General features: G+C 51.8%; 1 protein-coding gene and 1 non-coding gene across 4 annotated transcripts in view; both read right to left on the bottom strand.

The window, feature by feature from the left end:
- The window catches only part of SEMA4D (semaphorin 4D), a 135,488-nt gene that overhangs the window by 28,187 nt on the left and 90,230 nt on the right, over nucleotides 1–17,071 (bottom strand). For all 3 annotated transcript variants that reach the window (XM_065947387.1, XM_065947385.1, XM_065947386.1), the window contains 6 exons: nucleotides 11,967–12,321; nucleotides 10,442–10,587; nucleotides 7,291–7,353; nucleotides 5,384–5,482; nucleotides 1,200–1,293; nucleotides 449–562 (listed from right to left, as the gene is read on the bottom strand). In XM_065947387.1, the coding sequence (XP_065803459.1) occupies nucleotides 449–562; nucleotides 1,200–1,293; nucleotides 5,384–5,482; nucleotides 7,291–7,353; nucleotides 10,442–10,587; nucleotides 11,967–12,072 (622 nt within the window). In that variant the 5' untranslated portion in view covers nucleotides 12,073–12,321. The remainder of the gene's footprint in view (nucleotides 1–448; nucleotides 563–1,199; nucleotides 1,294–5,383; nucleotides 5,483–7,290; nucleotides 7,354–10,441; nucleotides 10,588–11,966; nucleotides 12,322–17,071) is intronic.
- On the bottom strand, nucleotides 2,581–2,744 carry LOC136143943 (U1 spliceosomal RNA). The gene has a single exon (XR_010658440.1). It is a non-coding gene; the product is annotated as a U1 spliceosomal RNA (small nuclear RNA).

Below are 17,071 nucleotides of genomic sequence, written 5' to 3'. Positions count from 1 at the left end.
CTAGCGGTAAAGAACCTGCCTGCCAATGCAGGAGACATAAGAGACACAGGTTCAGTCTCTTGGGTTGGGAAGATCTCCTGGAGGAGGGCATGGCAATCTACTCCCATATTCTGGCCTGGACAATTGCATGGACAGAGAAGCCTGGTGGGCTACAGTCCAGAGGGTTGAAAAGAGTCAGACGTGACTTAGCACACAACCAGCTTACTTAGCAGAGAAGAAAACAAGCCCCCAGATGCTGGCAGTGGAGCCCCGAGTGGTTCCAGAAGAACACCCACCTCACCGGGCCTGGTGGGGCCCTGATGTGAACCCCACGACACAGGAAGGTGAGGCACAGATGCCTTCCCATGAGGCTGGGAGCCGGTAGAGGGCGAACTAGAGTGGGGGCTCTGGCGGAGAGGGAGCCACCCCGAGCACCAACCCACCTTCCACCATGCGGCCCGCTTCTTACCGTTAAGCCAAGGAATCGCATACTCTGTCCTCAGAGGACTGTGGGTGGAATTTCGGGAGATGATAGGTTCACTTCCCAAAAAGTTATACGACGTCCCGGAATAAAGCTCTCCATCTTCAGTGACGCAGGAGGAAAGAGGAAAAGGGGATTAACCCTAGTGTTGGTGACACGCTGAGGCCCCAGCACCACTTTTCCTCCCAACCGGACACAAGCCCTCCCAGGAAACAGAGAGACCACCATCCTGCTTCTGGGTGCGTGTTTCTGTTTCCTGAGTCTCCTGTTTTATTTCTGGACTTGGGGGATTTTGTGCTCCATGCTAAACTGTCTGGGGCCAAGAGCAACACAAGCAATTCCTGCATCCAGTAAAATGACAAACGCAACAGCGGGTGCACACGGGGCTCCTGGCTTGCTTGCCTTGGGTGTGCAAGAGCATTTCAAGGCAGGCCATGGCTCAGTCACAAACATCCCTTGAACAAAAGCATTCCCTCAACCTGACCGACTCATCCAGGTCATTTGCACAGACGACAGATACAAAATAATCTTGTCCCCAAACCTAACTTGAAGACTGCGGATGTGGCCATTTATCCTACTGAACAACGAATCCAAGAGCTCTATAGAGAGACTCCTGGACCTTCTGTGAGGATGGTGAATATGGGTACTAAGCAGAGGGGATCACCGCAGAGGAGGAGGAACGGGGCCGCCTGGGTCCAGTGGGGCCAAGCCGGGAACGGACACCAAGAGCAGGACTCACCGACCATGACAGACGTGTAGCTCTGTGCTGGGTCAAAGGGACACCTTCCTTTGCCATCTTCATTTTTCCCCAGAAATTTGAAGGATGTTAAGTTCTATAATTGAGCAGAAAGGAAGAGTAGTATAAAATGTCTGAAATCCTGCAGTCATCCTGATCATGCATCTTTGTTGGATCATTTAATTTTCAGACTTGCTCTTCTGGAGAGATGGAGGGGATAGCACGTATGCTGTTACCAGCTGGTCCCAGGTCTGGAGGCCAGCACCTTGGCAACTTCTATCACCCTGGCACCCTCTGACACCCTCGAGAGCACCTCGAGGTCCTGGAGCCTCAGTTGACTCCCCTGTAAGACCGAGACGGTCAATGCTGATGTCTCTAGGGTCACAGAACAGCCAGGGCAAACTAAACACAGGATGTGCTACGGAAGGAACCGGACTTTTAAGGCCACACACAGACTTTTAACATCAATAAAGATGCCTTCAAAGCAGTGGGGGAGCAGGCTATCCAATGAACAGATAACAGAAAAAAGGAGCAGAACCTCCACTTCATCCCACCCACCAAGATACACTCCAGATGGATTGGCGATCAGAGTATTAAAGATGGAAGCATGCTGCACTAGTGAAGTATGAGTGATCATTTCAGTCTTGGGACCATCTCTCTGCACTTGGCGAGAGAGCTCAAAGCCAAGAAAGGGGAAAAACAGACAGGTCCAGCACACAGAGGACTGGACGGGGTCTGTCCACTGAAAGAAGGAGACAGATCAACAGTGACAAAGTGGGGGACACGAGAGCAAAATGACAGACAAGGCATGTCCATCCCTGAATATGTGAGTTTATACAAATGAGTAAGAAAGCATCTCAGGAAGAAAATGGTCAAAACATAGCAAGCTGGAGAAGAAAAAACCCATCCGGCAGTACAGACCAGAAAGGGCATGTGTACTGCCGGCAACCCAGGAAGCACACGGCAATGAGAGGGTTCCATTTTCCACCTGACAGTCTGGAGATTAAGAAGATGGACATCCCAACTGTGATGGGTGGATTAGTGGCCTCGATGTCTGTTAGAGCCAGGGAAATAATCACAGTCACAGAGAAGAAAGGGCTGGGGGCATGGAAAAAACTGTAGTTACATTTCTTTTTTTTTTTTTCCCGGGCACGCTCCCTGTGTTAAGGTCAGAAAGAGGCGCGCGTTCCTCGACGGGTGAAAAACGACTCCCCTGCTCCCCGAAGTGCAGACTGCGGCTGTTAGCAGCAACCCCACCAGTCGTGTCGCGGCTTTCACGTTTAGCTCTAATTCGCTAGAAGGCTGGCAGGCCTGCCGCAAACTGCGACACTCACCGCAGCTGTACCAGGACCCCCTTTGTTCTACTCTTAGCACACAGAAAAGCCGGGGGAAAGCGCGAACGCAGTCCCCCACTACCACAAATTATGCAGTCGAGTTTCCCACATTTGGGGAAATCGCAGGGGTCAGCATATCCGGAGTGCAATGGATAAGCCTCGCCCTGGGAAAACCACCTTCGTGATCATGGTATCTCCCCTGCCAGGTAAGTATTGTAGTTACATTTCTAACAGGCTGGTAGAAACAGTATTCAGATTTGCCACCTCCCAGGTCAGGAGCTGTGAACGGGGGAGACAGTGCATTCAGTGTGATTCACTGACTGCATTTCAGCAGGACGGCTGGGGAATCTGAATGCGGACTGGAGGTTAGATCATGTTCGGGTGACAGCACTCAGGGATCACGGGTCACAGCTCAGCATGTCCACACACGTGCACATACATGGATGCTCCCAACTGTACAGTCTACTGTATGCATGATCAACTTTTCTGTTGGCTTGAAATTTATTTTAAACACTGGGGAAAGATATGTCTAGGTTGTTTTTTTTTAAGTTTATTTATTATTTATTTGGCGGAGTTGGGTCTTAGTTGCAGCACGAGGGATCTTCATTGCTTCACAAAGCAGCATGCAGGCTCCAGAGTACACAGGTTTCAGTACTTGCGGAGCACAGGCTTAGTTGCTCTGAGGCATGTCGGACCAACCGGGGATTGAACCCAAGTGTCCAGCATTGCAAGCTAAATTTTTATTCACTGGACCGGCAGTGAAGTCCCTAGGTTTAGGTTTAAATGAAATACATGATTCCCCCACCTCCACAACCAACATGTTTATGGAATTTAAGCTTAAATTCCATACTTTGAGCAACTGCCCACTCCAGTATCTTTGCCTGGAAAATCTCATGGACAGAGGAGCCTGGCAGGCTGCAGTCCATGGGGTCGCAAAGAGTTGGGCACGACTGAGCAACTAACACTTAACTTGAGCATCTGACTAGCAGAGTTTAGCCATGAAATCCTTCATGTGCAAAATGTTTCTGACTAGTAAGACTTAAGCAAAAAGAAACCAAGTTTGTCTCTGAGGAGTGAAGATCTCAACACCGTGGAACACCCCCAGATCCCAATCCTAGCTGCCAGAGTCTGTGGACACAGGCAGTGAGGCAGACCCATGCCACGTGTGGACCCCTCCCCAGGGGTGTGTGTACCGACGCAAGGTTTTCTAAGCAGGTCCTTACCTTGCCCAGACTTTGTCCTGTCATTCATCTCTGACTCAAGTTTGGAAAACATGGGGGATCGGGATGAGGAACATATGTAAATCCATGGCTGATTCATGTCAATGTATGGCAAAAACCACTACAATATTGTAAAGTAATTAGCCTCCAACTAATAAAAATAAATGGAAAAAAAATAAAACGAAATAATAATTCTTATCTTCAAAAAAAAAAAGACAAGAAATTTAACGTAACAAAATAATTATAACTACAGAATGGGGAATAGAACGGAAAACATATTTTAAATTCCAATGAATTTAGGGTTCTAGCAAACAGTTTTCTACTCTAGCATACTTTACACTTGACAGGTACTCACTAAGTCAGGAACAGACACTAGGAAATGTGCTTCATTTTCTAATCTGAAGTGCATTGAAAACACTCCTCTCCCCTCTCTGTGGTTGTTGCAAATGACTCATCAGATCATCTGAGTGAAAAGAGTGTCTCTCGTGAGTCGCTGCTGCCCAGTCTGCTCTCTCCTTCCCGTTAATTGTCCGCAAGCGGGTCAGGAGTGGTGGGAGGGCAGCGGGAGAGTGGGGGCCCCTCTCCCAAGGACCCCAACACAGCAGAAGGTGACTGACGAGACTCAGGGAGAGGCAAGGAAGGACATGACGTGTGTGAGGGAGAGACGGGTCCTGCTTCTAAAACTGCTCACTCCACTGGCCTCATGTTGTCACTCCCTGGAGGGGCAGATTCCAGAAAAGAGGATCAGGGAACAACTTGCACCTCAACAGCCAACACTGGATGGTGGTACCCCAAGACCAGAGTGGCAGACGTGCTGTCCCAGTGAGCCCGGGCCGCCATGAAGACCGCAGACCAGGTGTGGGGCTGCAACCACACACATTCGTGCCTCATGGATCTCAGGCTGCAAGTCTGAGATCAGGGTGATGTTGGCAAGGAGGGTTCCTGGTGAGGAACCTCCTCCTAGCTTGCAGACAGCTGCCTTCTCACCGATCCTCACATGGTGAGAGAAAAAGAGAGAGATTCTGGTGCCTCTATTTCTTCTTCAAAGGCCATCATCCTATCGGATTAGGATCCCATCCTCATGACATGATTTAACCTTAATTACCTCCTCACTGGCTGCATCTCCAAATACCATCACATTCAGAGAATTAGGGCTTTGACATTTGGATTTGGGGAGACACAAACATTCAGCCCATAACATACATGAACCTAGTACACAGGAGCAAAAGTCCTGACTGTTCCACCTGACCACAGCCCCTGTCATACATGCTTCCTCACAAAATGCAAAATGTGTCAATGAGAAACAAGCAAGATGCTGGATCAGGGCAGGATGGTGCTTCTCCTCGTCAACACTGGCCTCCCCAGAAGGTCATCCCACAGCCAGCCCCACACTATGGGCCAGCGGCCCCATGAGTCCTGCCCCATCCACGCCTTCAGTCATGGTGGTTTATAGACAGGAAGGCTTAGAGGAGGCTGCTGAGGGGGTGGAGGCCTTGTGGGGAGCCACAGCTGCCCCAATTCCCACATGGGTGGCAGGAGAAAAATTCCCCTCGATTGCAGAATAGAGATCACTCAGCGCTGCTTCGAGCCCCACTCCACTTCAACCACCGACCAGGGCGCCCGCATGCCTCACCAGGTGGTCACAGGCTGGCTGGAACGCGTTGGTCCCGCACACGTAAAGGGCGCTGGTGCTGAGTGGCTGCAGCACACGGATGTAGTTGAGGCATTCTGTCTACAGGGAAGAGAAGCGCACGGGTCAAGCACCGAGCAGGTTCCACCGGACGCCCTCCACGATCCCAACGGCTCAACCTGCTCGCTCTAGAATAGGGACCATGCCAGACAGCAGCTCCTCACAGCTCGCTGACCACCTCGGGGCTCAGACGCTTTCCATCGCCACAGGCCAGCCCTGCTCTGCCTAGCACGGTGGGGGCAGGCTCCCTGAGATCTGATCCCAGACCTGGGCAATCCTATATGTGCAGCTGGCCTGCATGCTTCAGTTTCTACCGGGTTCACGGGCTGCTACCTCAGTCACTGATCTATACTCAGCAAAGACATGCCGGCCAGAAAGCAAGGAGGGCTGACCCTGAATCTCAGTGGACAGCCAGCACAGGAAAAAATGCGTTTGCTCTCAGGAGCAACACAAACCATTCATTGTGTTGGCAGACCACGTGGGGGTGTGCTGTGCAGAATTCCTTCTGCTCTCGTTTTTCTCTGGGGGACCCTACCCTTGACACTCTAACACATACAACTGGAAACAGTGCTGCTTGGGAGAGGGGTGCGCCCAGCCCGCCCAGCTCAGGGGAGAGGCAGGATTAAGGAGGGGCTCCCAGCCTGGCTGCACATCAGAGAGGCCCATCAGGAAAACCAGATGCCACTGAGGAACCCACTGGCTATTCTAGGCTGCAGTGTACTGGGATTATATGTGTTAACATCTGAAATTATCTCCATTCAGGAAAGGCTTCTTTGGCCATGACTGTTTTTAAACTGGTTGGAAGTAATTCATACTCCGTGAAAGAACTGGGAGGGACCCTTGTCCGCTATACGACCTCGACGTGGGCCCAGCCCAAGTGCCTGTTGTAACTTAGGTCTAAGATAACTCCCTGCGACACCTGTTATTACATTGCAATGCCTGCATTTTCCCTCATTTCCAGTTTAGTGACTTTCGTGACAGTGCTTAGTATTTTGCTAAAAAAAAAGTTTAGCCAAAATTTCTGTTTTTGTTTAAATTTTAATTGTTTTGAAATTAGCCACCAACTACTGAAACTGACCATAACTGAGCTGTCTTAACCAACGACCAAGGAAGATGGGGCTTTTATACTCTGAGACTCTGACGTTGGCCCAGCAGGTGGGGGTAACCCAGAATTCTGGAGGGAGATGGACATTCAGCCCAGTGTTCCCCAGATGGATCAGGCTGTTCTGAGTTGCTCAACTGTGTCCAACTCTTTGTGACCCCATGGACCATAGCCCACCAAGCTCCTCTCCATGTGATTCTTCAGGCAAGAATACTGGAGTGGGTTGTCATGCCCTCCTCCAAGGGAATCTTCCCGACCAAGGGATTGAACCTGCATCTTCAGAGTCTCCTGCACCGCAGGCAGATTCTTTACCCACTAAGCCATCAGGGAAGCCCCATGCTGAGGTGCCCAGTATCTCCTAGAGAAGGAGCAGAATCTCCAGGAATGGATAGATGTTGCCAAAAATCCTGTAGCAACCCCTCCAGGCCATTGCTGTTTAGGAGAGGCACAAGGCCTCCCTGCGTTTTACACCTTTAGCCGGCAAGCATCAGACATCATTTTCTACAAAGTTTCAGGGCATTTGGACCAATTAAACTCAGATCATCTTTAAAGTAATTTTCAAAAGCCTGGTATGTTTGACACTGGCATTGACAGCCCCAAGCTCAGCACTTGGGAACAGAGAGGTGACCTGCGGGATAAGCAGCAACGAACACTCCGGGGGCTACTCAGCACAAGTCGGGGCCCTGGGGAGAGTAAAACAAGTAAGCCGTTCCCCGGGTGGTCTTTGAAGCTTTGCAAAATAAATTACCTGTTTTGATTTCCCCTTTTCTGCACATCTTGCTTTTTTATCTTCTGAGGCCTTCCAATAAGCCTGTGAGGAAGAAGGAAAGAGTCCATTTCAGTGCATGTTCCCCCTTTAATAAAAAGGACAGACTGGTATATAAATACACAGTTTACAAAGCACACATTGGTATTTGAAACACAGGTATTCCCCGAGGCATTAACATCTCGGATTACAAAGTGGGGCTCAGAGCAGACACTGCTGCATGTGAGCAACAGGGGCTTCGAGAGTTTTCTGTGATCCTCACCCCGCACAGCCTGAAAGGGGGCCTGGAAGAAAGATGACCACTACTCACTGCAAAACAACTTCAGAAACAAAACAACTGGAAGTGGGGAGAATTAGTCATCAAAACCTAAACTGCAGGCATTCTCTCTCTTTTTTGGGGGAGCAGGGTGCACATCACACAGCATGGAGGAGCTCAGTTCAGCGACCAGGGATGGAACCCCTGCCCTCTGCAACGGAAGCGCAAAGTCCTAGCCACGGGACAGTTGGGAAGTCCCTAAATAAACTGGAGGCACTTTCAAACATCAAGTGGGCTTTTTCAACCATTCAAAAGTGATTTTCAAGTCCAGTAAAAAGTCTAGATATTTACTTGCTCAGCGGAACAACAGGGTTACAATGCTTTAAATTTTATGTGATGGCAGCAGGTGAAAGAGATGGAGCCACATGGCTTCCTCAGGTCGAGCGTCTTTTTGCTGAGACCTGGATTCCTGCTCCTTCCACACGAGGTGGACGGGCAGTCAGGCCGGCAGGTGCTTTGGCCCCTCACCTCCCAGGGAACCAACAGTCTTGCCTCACTGAAGGCTCCCACACTCCCGCCTCACCGTCCCCAGATGCCATATCTGCCCATGTGATAGTCCATCTCTGACACCAAAATACATTTCCCCCCAGAGAACCGAAGTCGGCTTCAGGCGCTCGGGGGTCAGGAAGCAGCAGGAGAAGCTTCTCCACAGCAGTGACGTGAACCCCCCAGTGACAGGTCTTCAAAGAAATGGGGGCCCTCATCAGGACCAGGATACGTGAAAGCAGAACAAAGTCCCATTCCAAACAGCAACTTTCTTTCGCAATTAAAATGTACACAATTTCGTCATCTACAGGCAATGCCTGAGGACTCGGGAACATGAACTCTGGCAGGCTCTCAACCACGTTCTCGGGGGTTTCACTGAGGCTTGGCCTGGGGTCCTTTCACTTTTTCTTCTCTCTCACGGCAACAGGGCCCAAGCTTCTTGGTCAGTCTGAAGGGCCACAGTCAGGGAATTAACAGAACAATGCAGGCTCTGACTGAGCATCTATGTGCCTAGTGGAACCAGGGAGCTCCCAGCATGAGATTCTGAAAGACAGTATTGGCCCGAGTTGTCGAGGAAACTGCGGTTTGACCAACACCGGGAGTAGGGGCTGAGAGGGAGTCAGGCTGTGAATACCCCTCTGCTCTAAGCACCTTACAATTTTAAACACTTTATTTTCACAGCATAATGACTGCAATCTCATTTATGTGGAGCAGAAACTAAGTACTATGCCTGCCTCTGGAGATGAAGACAAAAACAAGAAAATAAGAGAGGTCTGGAGAAGAAAATGCATAAGATGAGTGTGGGCCAGCTTGATTTCAGAAAACAAGAAAATTACACCAACCACTTGTGCAGTGTTTAAGGACTCAGGAGCCAAGGAGAGACTGCCAGAGGCTAGGAGGGGACAGTTTGAGCACGGTGTGAGGGTCTGGCGGCAATGGCTTGAGACACTTCAAGCGTTTAAATCCATGAGTCACAGTCTTACTAAAAGTCTCCAAACCTACTGTGTCCCTTCGGAGTGAACTTACCCATTATTTTGCAAACTAGTAAAGAAAGGCAAAGATTTTAAGCTCTGATCCTGCTATTTCCACAGGAACTAGCCTTGGGAGATGTGAATAGTTGGCGATGGGCAGTCTCCCTTCACAGACAATATTCCAGTACACAGATGGAGAAGGTAGAGGCAAAATGTCCCATTCTGCAATTCTCGGTGTGTAATGTAATGGTCAAGAGCAAGGAGAATGCCCACTTGGGAGGAGGGTCCTGCCTTTCACAGGAGCCAGCCCAACACTGGGGGCCTGACAGGACTGAGGGCAGCTTTCCCAGCAAGTGGACCAGGGGCAGCTTCTAGAAATGGAGATTCGATGGCAGAGTGCCTGGCCACATAGACAGTCTGATCTCAACCCAAGCAAACTGAATAGTTAAACATCATTAATGTGAGAGTTCATGAAATTTGAAGACTATTTGATGACATTAATTGTTAGAATGCAATAATGATATTTTGGAAAAAAAGAAAGTAGGAGTCCTACCTTTAGGAGATGCTCTGGGAAAGTTTTGGGGATGAAGAACGTGTGGTTGGGACTTGCTCCACCGGGAGCAGAGGACAAGGACAGAGATGAGAGGACAGGGGTGAACCCTTGTCCTGCAGGAGCCTCGAGGGGGTACTGCTGCTGCTGCTGCTAAGTCGCTTCAGCCGTGTCCCACTGTGTGCGACCCCTTAGACGGCAGCCCACCAGGCTCCGCCGTCCCTGGGATTCTCCAGGCAAGAACACTGGAGTGGGCTGCCATTTCCTTCTCCAATGCATGAAAGTGAAAAGTGAAAGTGAAGTCGCTCAGTCGTGTCCGACTCTTTGCGACCCAATGGGCTGCAGCCCACCAGGCTCCTCTGCCCATGGAATTTTCCAGGCAAGAGTACTGGGGTGGGTTGCCATTGCCTTCTCCGCGAGGGGGTACAGGGGTCATCATATCACTCCCTCTGTTCTCGTGTGTGCCTGAGACTTTCCGTAATAAAACATTCGATAATCCAAGATAAAAAGAGGGTGATCCCTGGGTGAGCTGCCAGCCTGGGGAGGACGGAGGCTGCCAGGGCAAACACCCTGAGATGGGGCTCGTGGACATAGGGCAGGAGGGGAGCTTCTGGATAACAGTGCCCTAGGCCCTGGTGGGCAGGGAGGCTGCTCGCTGGATGTGCAGGACGGCCCATGGGACCGGCCACTGGGGTGAGGCTGCACAGCCAAGAAAGGGACCGCCACCCCAGGAAGAGCCCAGTGCAAGGACTTGAGGAGGAAATGCTGGAAAGAAAAAGACAGCAGGGGCACAGGGAGCCCACACCATACCTCATGCTGCTTCTTGGAGATGTTGTGTGCGTTTAAGGCAAACACGGCTTCCCGGGCACCCACGAACAAGGTGTCCTCGTCCTCACTCAGCAGCAGGGAGGAGTAGTTGAAGATGCCTGGCTCGTGAAACTGCACCAGCTGTACCTCTGGGGAGGGACGGGCAAGAGGAGAACATGTTAGGTATTTCTGAGCCTGGACATATCCGGAGCACCCAGTCTCCCTCTTAGCGCACTGCCGACCCACCAGGGCCATGCCCGGGGTCTGCTGCCACGGTGGCCAGGCCCGGGCCAAAGCCAGAACTCAGGCACCTTTGGGTAAAACAGACCCACCGAGGCCACCACCAAGTGTGAGGCCACCATGGACACATTGCGCTTGACCAGTGTTGTGGCATGACTTCCCTTCCTGCTCCCTCCAGCCCAGCAGAATTCCAAACCCGGCAGTGTGACCTCCCAGGATCATGACTTCCCAGGAATGTGACCCTGTAGGAACACGACCTTGAGGCAGTATGACCTTATGATCTCCCAGGGACCTCAGGCCAGATACCTTAAACTGCTGACAACTGCGGTTCCCTCTGCCTCCCATCAAACTCTTATCTATGTGTATTTAATCACCCACAGATGAGGTTTATAAAGAATAAAACTATTTAGGATTTTCTTACTCAGGAAAAAATCATTTATCTCAAAGTCTTATACAAAAAGTCTATTGCAGCATTTTCTAAGGATAACCACCACAAACTTACAAAGCAGAGTAACAGGTGACTTTTTTAGTTACTAGGTAATTGCATCAATAGCTATTTAGGAATATGAGGAATTTAAGGACTAGCTATTTAGAAATAATATAAATGTACTGACACTCTTTCCTAGGGAGCTGTTTCTTCTTTTTGACCATCCCAGCATCAATTTTAAACTTGGCTTTCCACGGATCACCAAGTTCTGATTTTATCAAAGCATTAGGTGTTCTCACTTTCTCCTCTTCTAATTTTCCCGTGTAGAAGAAAGATGTGCTTAGGGTAGAGGCTCTCCCAGCAGACAGTGCCGGGAATTCTGCACAAGACAGCTGAGTCCTGCAAGCACAGCTCGCTCAGGACCACGGAGTCAGAAAGACTGGGGCGTCCCGAGGCAGAGCTCCCAAGACAGAAAATGACACAGAAACCAATAAACAGCAAATGGAAACAATTAGCCTGAAGCTCAGCTCCACATTCTGCCTACTACAAATACTACTGTGGTTTGTGCCTGGGCAGTGTGCACCAAAGGGCGTCAGGCACAAAGAAGATAAACTTCATTCACGCGCGCCGCCTGACTTAGAAACCAAATCAGAGGGCCAAGAAAAAGCTCTGCGAGTGTCTCCAGGTATCGGAGCATCTCCCCAAAGCGGCAGTGCAGGCCCTCTGTCCACACACAAGGGCCAAGAATACGGACCCAGCAGCCAAGGGCACCCATGCTTCTCTACACCAGAGCAGAGCGCAGGGCACAGCGTGCCCATCCCCGTCAGGTACTGCCAGCACCTGCCACCGTTCTGCCCTCACCTCTGTGCTCCCAGGTGATCCTAGGTACGGGAGCAAATGCCACAGCCGTCCCAAACACCACGGCGAGGGCAGAGAGCAGCCCCCCAAGAGTGGCACACATCCTCATCAGTCGGGGCTTCAGCGGGGGCTTCAGCAGCGAATGCTGGCGGGCAGCGGAGCCCACAGCGGGCGTCACGGTGGGGTGGTGGCCGCTCAGAGCCGCAGCGCAGCCCGGAGCTGGTGGGCGGCTCGAGCCCGCAGGCCCTGCATTTCTCAGCGCTCACTCTGGGTGAGTTCCGCCGCTCTCACCAGTGCAAATGTGAAAGGCCACCTGGTTCTCAAACAGCACGCTGCTCTACTGCCTTCTGAAGAAATTCTGGAAGAAAGTGCAAAGGAAAGGATGCAAGTCAGGATGTGTGGCAATAACGCCTGCTTTCTGTTCTCTCGACATCACCCCCGCCCCCGCCCACGGCTCTGCTTTCACCACAGCCTCAGCCACGGACTCTTCTGCGGAGGAAGAGAGCGGGGAGACGTAGGGGCCTCCTGAGGGGGACAGCCCCACACAGACACTGCGCCCCAGAAGCCGCTACAGGGTCTGGGCTTCCTGCTCCTCAGACTGGCCTGGAACGCAGGACAGACAGGGACCCGACCGGCGGGACAAACGCACGCCTGGCTGCCCAGCTTCTTCCCTGTGTGGGTACTGTGTGCAGCTGGTAAAGTGATGGGAAGGAAGGGAGCGGAACTGGGGTTTCAGTTTCCCGTGGAGACTCCGGCTTCCCAGTTCCTGTAATACTCATCAAGGATGATGGCCAGAGCTAAGACCAGGGAGCTGGGTGGAGGCTGAAATGTGTAAGCACACTCACCCGTGCAAGTACACATGTGTGCACAAGTACAGACATGTACACACACACCACATCCATACACGCAGGGCCAGGTCGGGCAGGAACAGCTGACCGCCTGCAAAGGACAGGGCCACCCTGATGCCACCTCATGGAAAGAACAGGCCAGTGCTTAACAGAGAAACTTGGGGCTGGGGGTCCCCAGGTCTCCTGGCGCCAACCCTCTGTCCCTGCCCCATGATCACCTGAGTCCGGCTGCTGCCTGCTCAGACCGTGCACCATATGTGAGGTGAATATATGATGAATGTGCCTGCAGGTGAACCTGCGGGTATCAGTGGATCGGAGCAATTATCGATAACACTGGGGTCTGCCTCTGACCCAAGGCCCCGCCAGGAACCCAGTGAACCTCTGAGATGGACTCATTTCCGGCTTCTCGGGAAAGGTTTAAACTAAAACACTGGCCTGAGCAGAGGCAGGACCCTTGCCAACCACATGTGGGGAAGAGAGTGCAGCGGGACCCCTGCATTCTCTACACGCTGCCCCCAGGGCCCCCCCGGCGCAGTCCACAGGCACGTAGTCTCCTCCTCATGCTGAGTACCCTCTTCTGCAAAATGGGCGAGCAGCTGCCTCTCCCCTCCCCCATGAGTCAGTCACCCTCACCCCCTCCTCTTCCTTCCACCCCCACCAAGCCAGCCCATTTCCATGTCTACCGGTCCAACTGACAGCCCGAGGCCCTCCCTTTCTAGAACTTTCCCCTTGCCCCCACCATCACTGTCAGCCTCCTGACCACCACTCTTCAGGGTGTCCGAGGGACAGCCAGCCCCTCACTCCCTCTCCAGCGGTCCTCTCCCGGCTCAGCCTCCCCAGACCTCCCTCAGCTTGCCCCAGGCCAGTGCCTGACCAACTGCCCTCTGACATATCAGAGCAGACCAAACCACTCAAGAGGGTCTGGGGAGACGTTTTGGCTTCCGGTTGCCCTGGTTAAGTCACCGCCTCCAGGAAGCGCTCCTGGCTCCTTCCTCATTTTGCCTGGGAAGTTATCTCTCATACCCCTGGTGGGCTTGTCTGGCTCTATAAAGCCTCGCAGGGAGCACAGCTCACCCTCCACAGTCTCTGGGGGAGGGAGGGTCTTTTTTTAATTGCATTTGCTTTTTATGTGTAATAAGGGGCACCACCACCCCGGATCCACTTCACTAAGGAAGGAATCACAGGGGACTTCACGGTGAGCGCCTGCCACTGGGGGGATGTTGGGCAAGGGCCAGACACCAGGGGCCAGGCCACATCTGCCCGCCCAGCCTCCCTGCTCGGGCACCTCTCTGCACCTCCTCCTCCAGCCCGAAGGCTGCCTGGCCAGGCTCCCTGCCTCCACCCAGTGTCTGTTCTCCATCCCGATGTACCTATTAATCAAGGAGTACACCGAGTCTGTTTCCTCCAGGAACTGGCCCATCCTAGGTGGAGGCGGCACCTCTTGTCAACAAACAGCTTAAAAGGGCATTATTTTCAGCTTTTTGATTCCTGGAGCCTCTGTCCCAGGTCCTTGAGCCTGGCATAGTAGCTCGAAAGCAGCCACAGCTGACGCATGAATGGAGCATGGCTTTGCGCCAGCACAGCTATCAGAGGACGGGCCCTGGGCTACAGGCCAAGCCCACGGGGATGTAGCACAGACACCCAGCGACAAGGGCGCAAGCCACACTGAACGCAACATCAGATACACCAGGAGGCTGAGGAGGCTAGGAGGGGAAGAAGAGAGGGCTGCCTCACGAGGAGCCAAGTCTTAGAGAGGCCCATCATGTGGGTCACATGTCACCCTCAGCCTGGGCCCAGGGTGGGGAGCCTGCTCTCCAGCCCTTAGTAGGGAAGTGAGGTACAGGTGGGTCCAGAAGCCCAGGCCAGGTGAGAGGCTCCGAATGGGACTCATTCAGCAATCCCAGAGTGTCCAGTGAACACTAAATACACCCACAGAAATCCTACGCAGTTGTAGGATACCCAGGCCCTGGGGGAGAGCTGTCAGCATGGATGATGCTACCGGCTCGGGATGCACCAGACGCACGCTGAGCTCATTCCCAAGTTCATGTCCACCACTACTGGTCCAATAAAAGCAACGCTCATCCCCCCACCCTGAACTCTCCACAGCCTCCCACGCCCTCACTTTTGCTTCTGTTCTTGCTTCCTGGGGTAGAGACTGCTGGCTTCCTGTCCCAGCACCCATGTCCCTCCATTCTCACTAATAGTATCTTGATTTTACATAGGAATGGCAGTTTGGCCAGTTTTCCTGGTGGCAGTTCTGAACAAAGAACTGTGAACAGAAGTTAGAGAAGGTAGGAAATTCCAGGAAAGCTTTTTAAAGGAGGCTGACTCAGCTTCATTTTGGTTTTTGTTTTTTTTTTTTTGGCTTCAGCCTTTCCTCCTTTTGCTGCCTGGAACTCAAACTTGATGGCTGGAACTCTGCCAGCCACCTTGTGAACATGAAGGTACATGAAGATAAGAATCTCATTCTAAGAACAGCCAAGTAGAAATCCAGAAAAACTGAGGACCCTCGCAACATACTAAAGACTTTACACCTGCTTTCTTCTGCCTACCTCTAGACTCGATAATAAATTATTGACCTCTTTAAATTACTGCTTTTTTCTTCTAGATCTGTTGCCAGCAGTGGTATATAATTACAAACAGACACAACCTCTTTGTAACACATTTACCAAACAGAAGCAGCAGCCAGAATAATGTTTTTAATGTAAATCGGAGCATATCATTTCCCTATGTGGAATGTTTCTCCCTCAGATTAAACCCAAGCACTTGGACTTGGCTGACCTTCTATCCAGCCTCTGCCATTTCATTTTCCCTTCCCCTTTCGGTCCTAGCCATTTCTGGATATGTGGAGCTGCAAAGAGTTGGAAATGACTGAGCGACTCACAACAACAACAAGGGCCACCTGCCTTGTGTCCCCAGATGGCCTTTAAAAAACCCACAGGAACAGCCAGAGGTCAGGAGGGTCCACGTCACACACAGCTGGCTCTTCTTGGGGGAGGGAGTGTGGGGGCCCAATGTTTTACTTTATGATATTGAAAGGGTTTGATGTTTGCTCTTTTTCAACAAGCATGCCTTGTTCTGTATAATTTTTAAGTGCTAAGCAAAGCACAGGGCACATGCACACAGACACACAGCCACGGTGCGCTCAACCAGGGACACGGACTCCGAGACTGCTAAAAGGACGCTGCATTAAGAATCAAAGCCTTACTGTCCAAATGGATACAACTGGACCAAGCGCCCATCCTGCCGGCTTCCGTGGGTGCTTCTGCTGGGAGCCGAGGCTCTGGAGTTCACACTTGGCCTCCCCCACGTCAAAGTGTCACACTGAGACAGGAGCCCATTAGAAAGACAAGGTCAACACAATGTCACATCCATTACCTGCACGTAATTGTGCTGCTGCAGCCGGAGTGCACGACCCCACTTTAAATGTCAGGAGAATGGAACCCCAAGGGGTCTCTGAGCCCATCCCTCAGGGGCCTGTCAGTGTCTGTCACACAGCAGCCTTCCACCCGAGTGCCTGTGAATCATGTCAGCGGGTGGGACAGAGAAAAACAGGCTAAGGGCTGTTTCAGGAAATCATGCACACGTCTGTGCACGTATGTGTGTGCACACGTGTATACATGTGCGTGTGTGTATCAGAGTGTATATGTGCATGTGTGTGCTAGGTGTGCGTCTGTAAGTGTATGCACTCCATGTACTGTGTACATACACGTACCTATATTTATTCAGGTTCATTCATCCATCTATATACCTTTAGGTGTGTGCATCTGAGTAGATGTGTGCATGTGTGTCTGTTCATGCATGCCTGTGTGTGCATGTGTGTCCACGCACACCTATGCAGTACGTGCAGCACACAAGTCCTGATCTAGCCCTGTGTTCCCAGATGTGCCTAGTGACTGAAGGCTAGGGTCCTACCAGGTAGGAACTGTGGGCCAAGGGTGTTGTCTGAGGTCTGTCCTGCCCACACCACACCTTCCCGGGATCAGCTGCCTATAGGGTCACAGAGAGGACACCACTCGACACCACATGTAAAGTGTCAGTGCTCCATCAGCTACAGAGTGCTAAACCAATGTTCAAAGTGCCCTCACTGGCATCCCCAGGGAACCCATAAAGGGAGCCCGGGTGATCACTGTGGACGACTGCGGGGGTGCCTGCTCAGGCTTCTCGTCTGTGGGGTTTGCCCAGCAGGGCAGATGAAGCCCCACTTACCCTCCAGGCCCTGTGGCCAGGACAGTGGAAAGACACACACCTGGCCATACC

The sequence above is a fragment of the Muntiacus reevesi genome, chromosome 10 (genome assembly GCF_963930625.1).
Source record: "Muntiacus reevesi chromosome 10, mMunRee1.1, whole genome shotgun sequence".
Taxonomy (NCBI): domain Eukaryota; kingdom Metazoa; phylum Chordata; class Mammalia; order Artiodactyla; family Cervidae; genus Muntiacus; species Muntiacus reevesi.
Note: the sequence above shows the minus strand (reverse complement) of the source record. Positions and strands in the feature narration are given on the sequence as shown.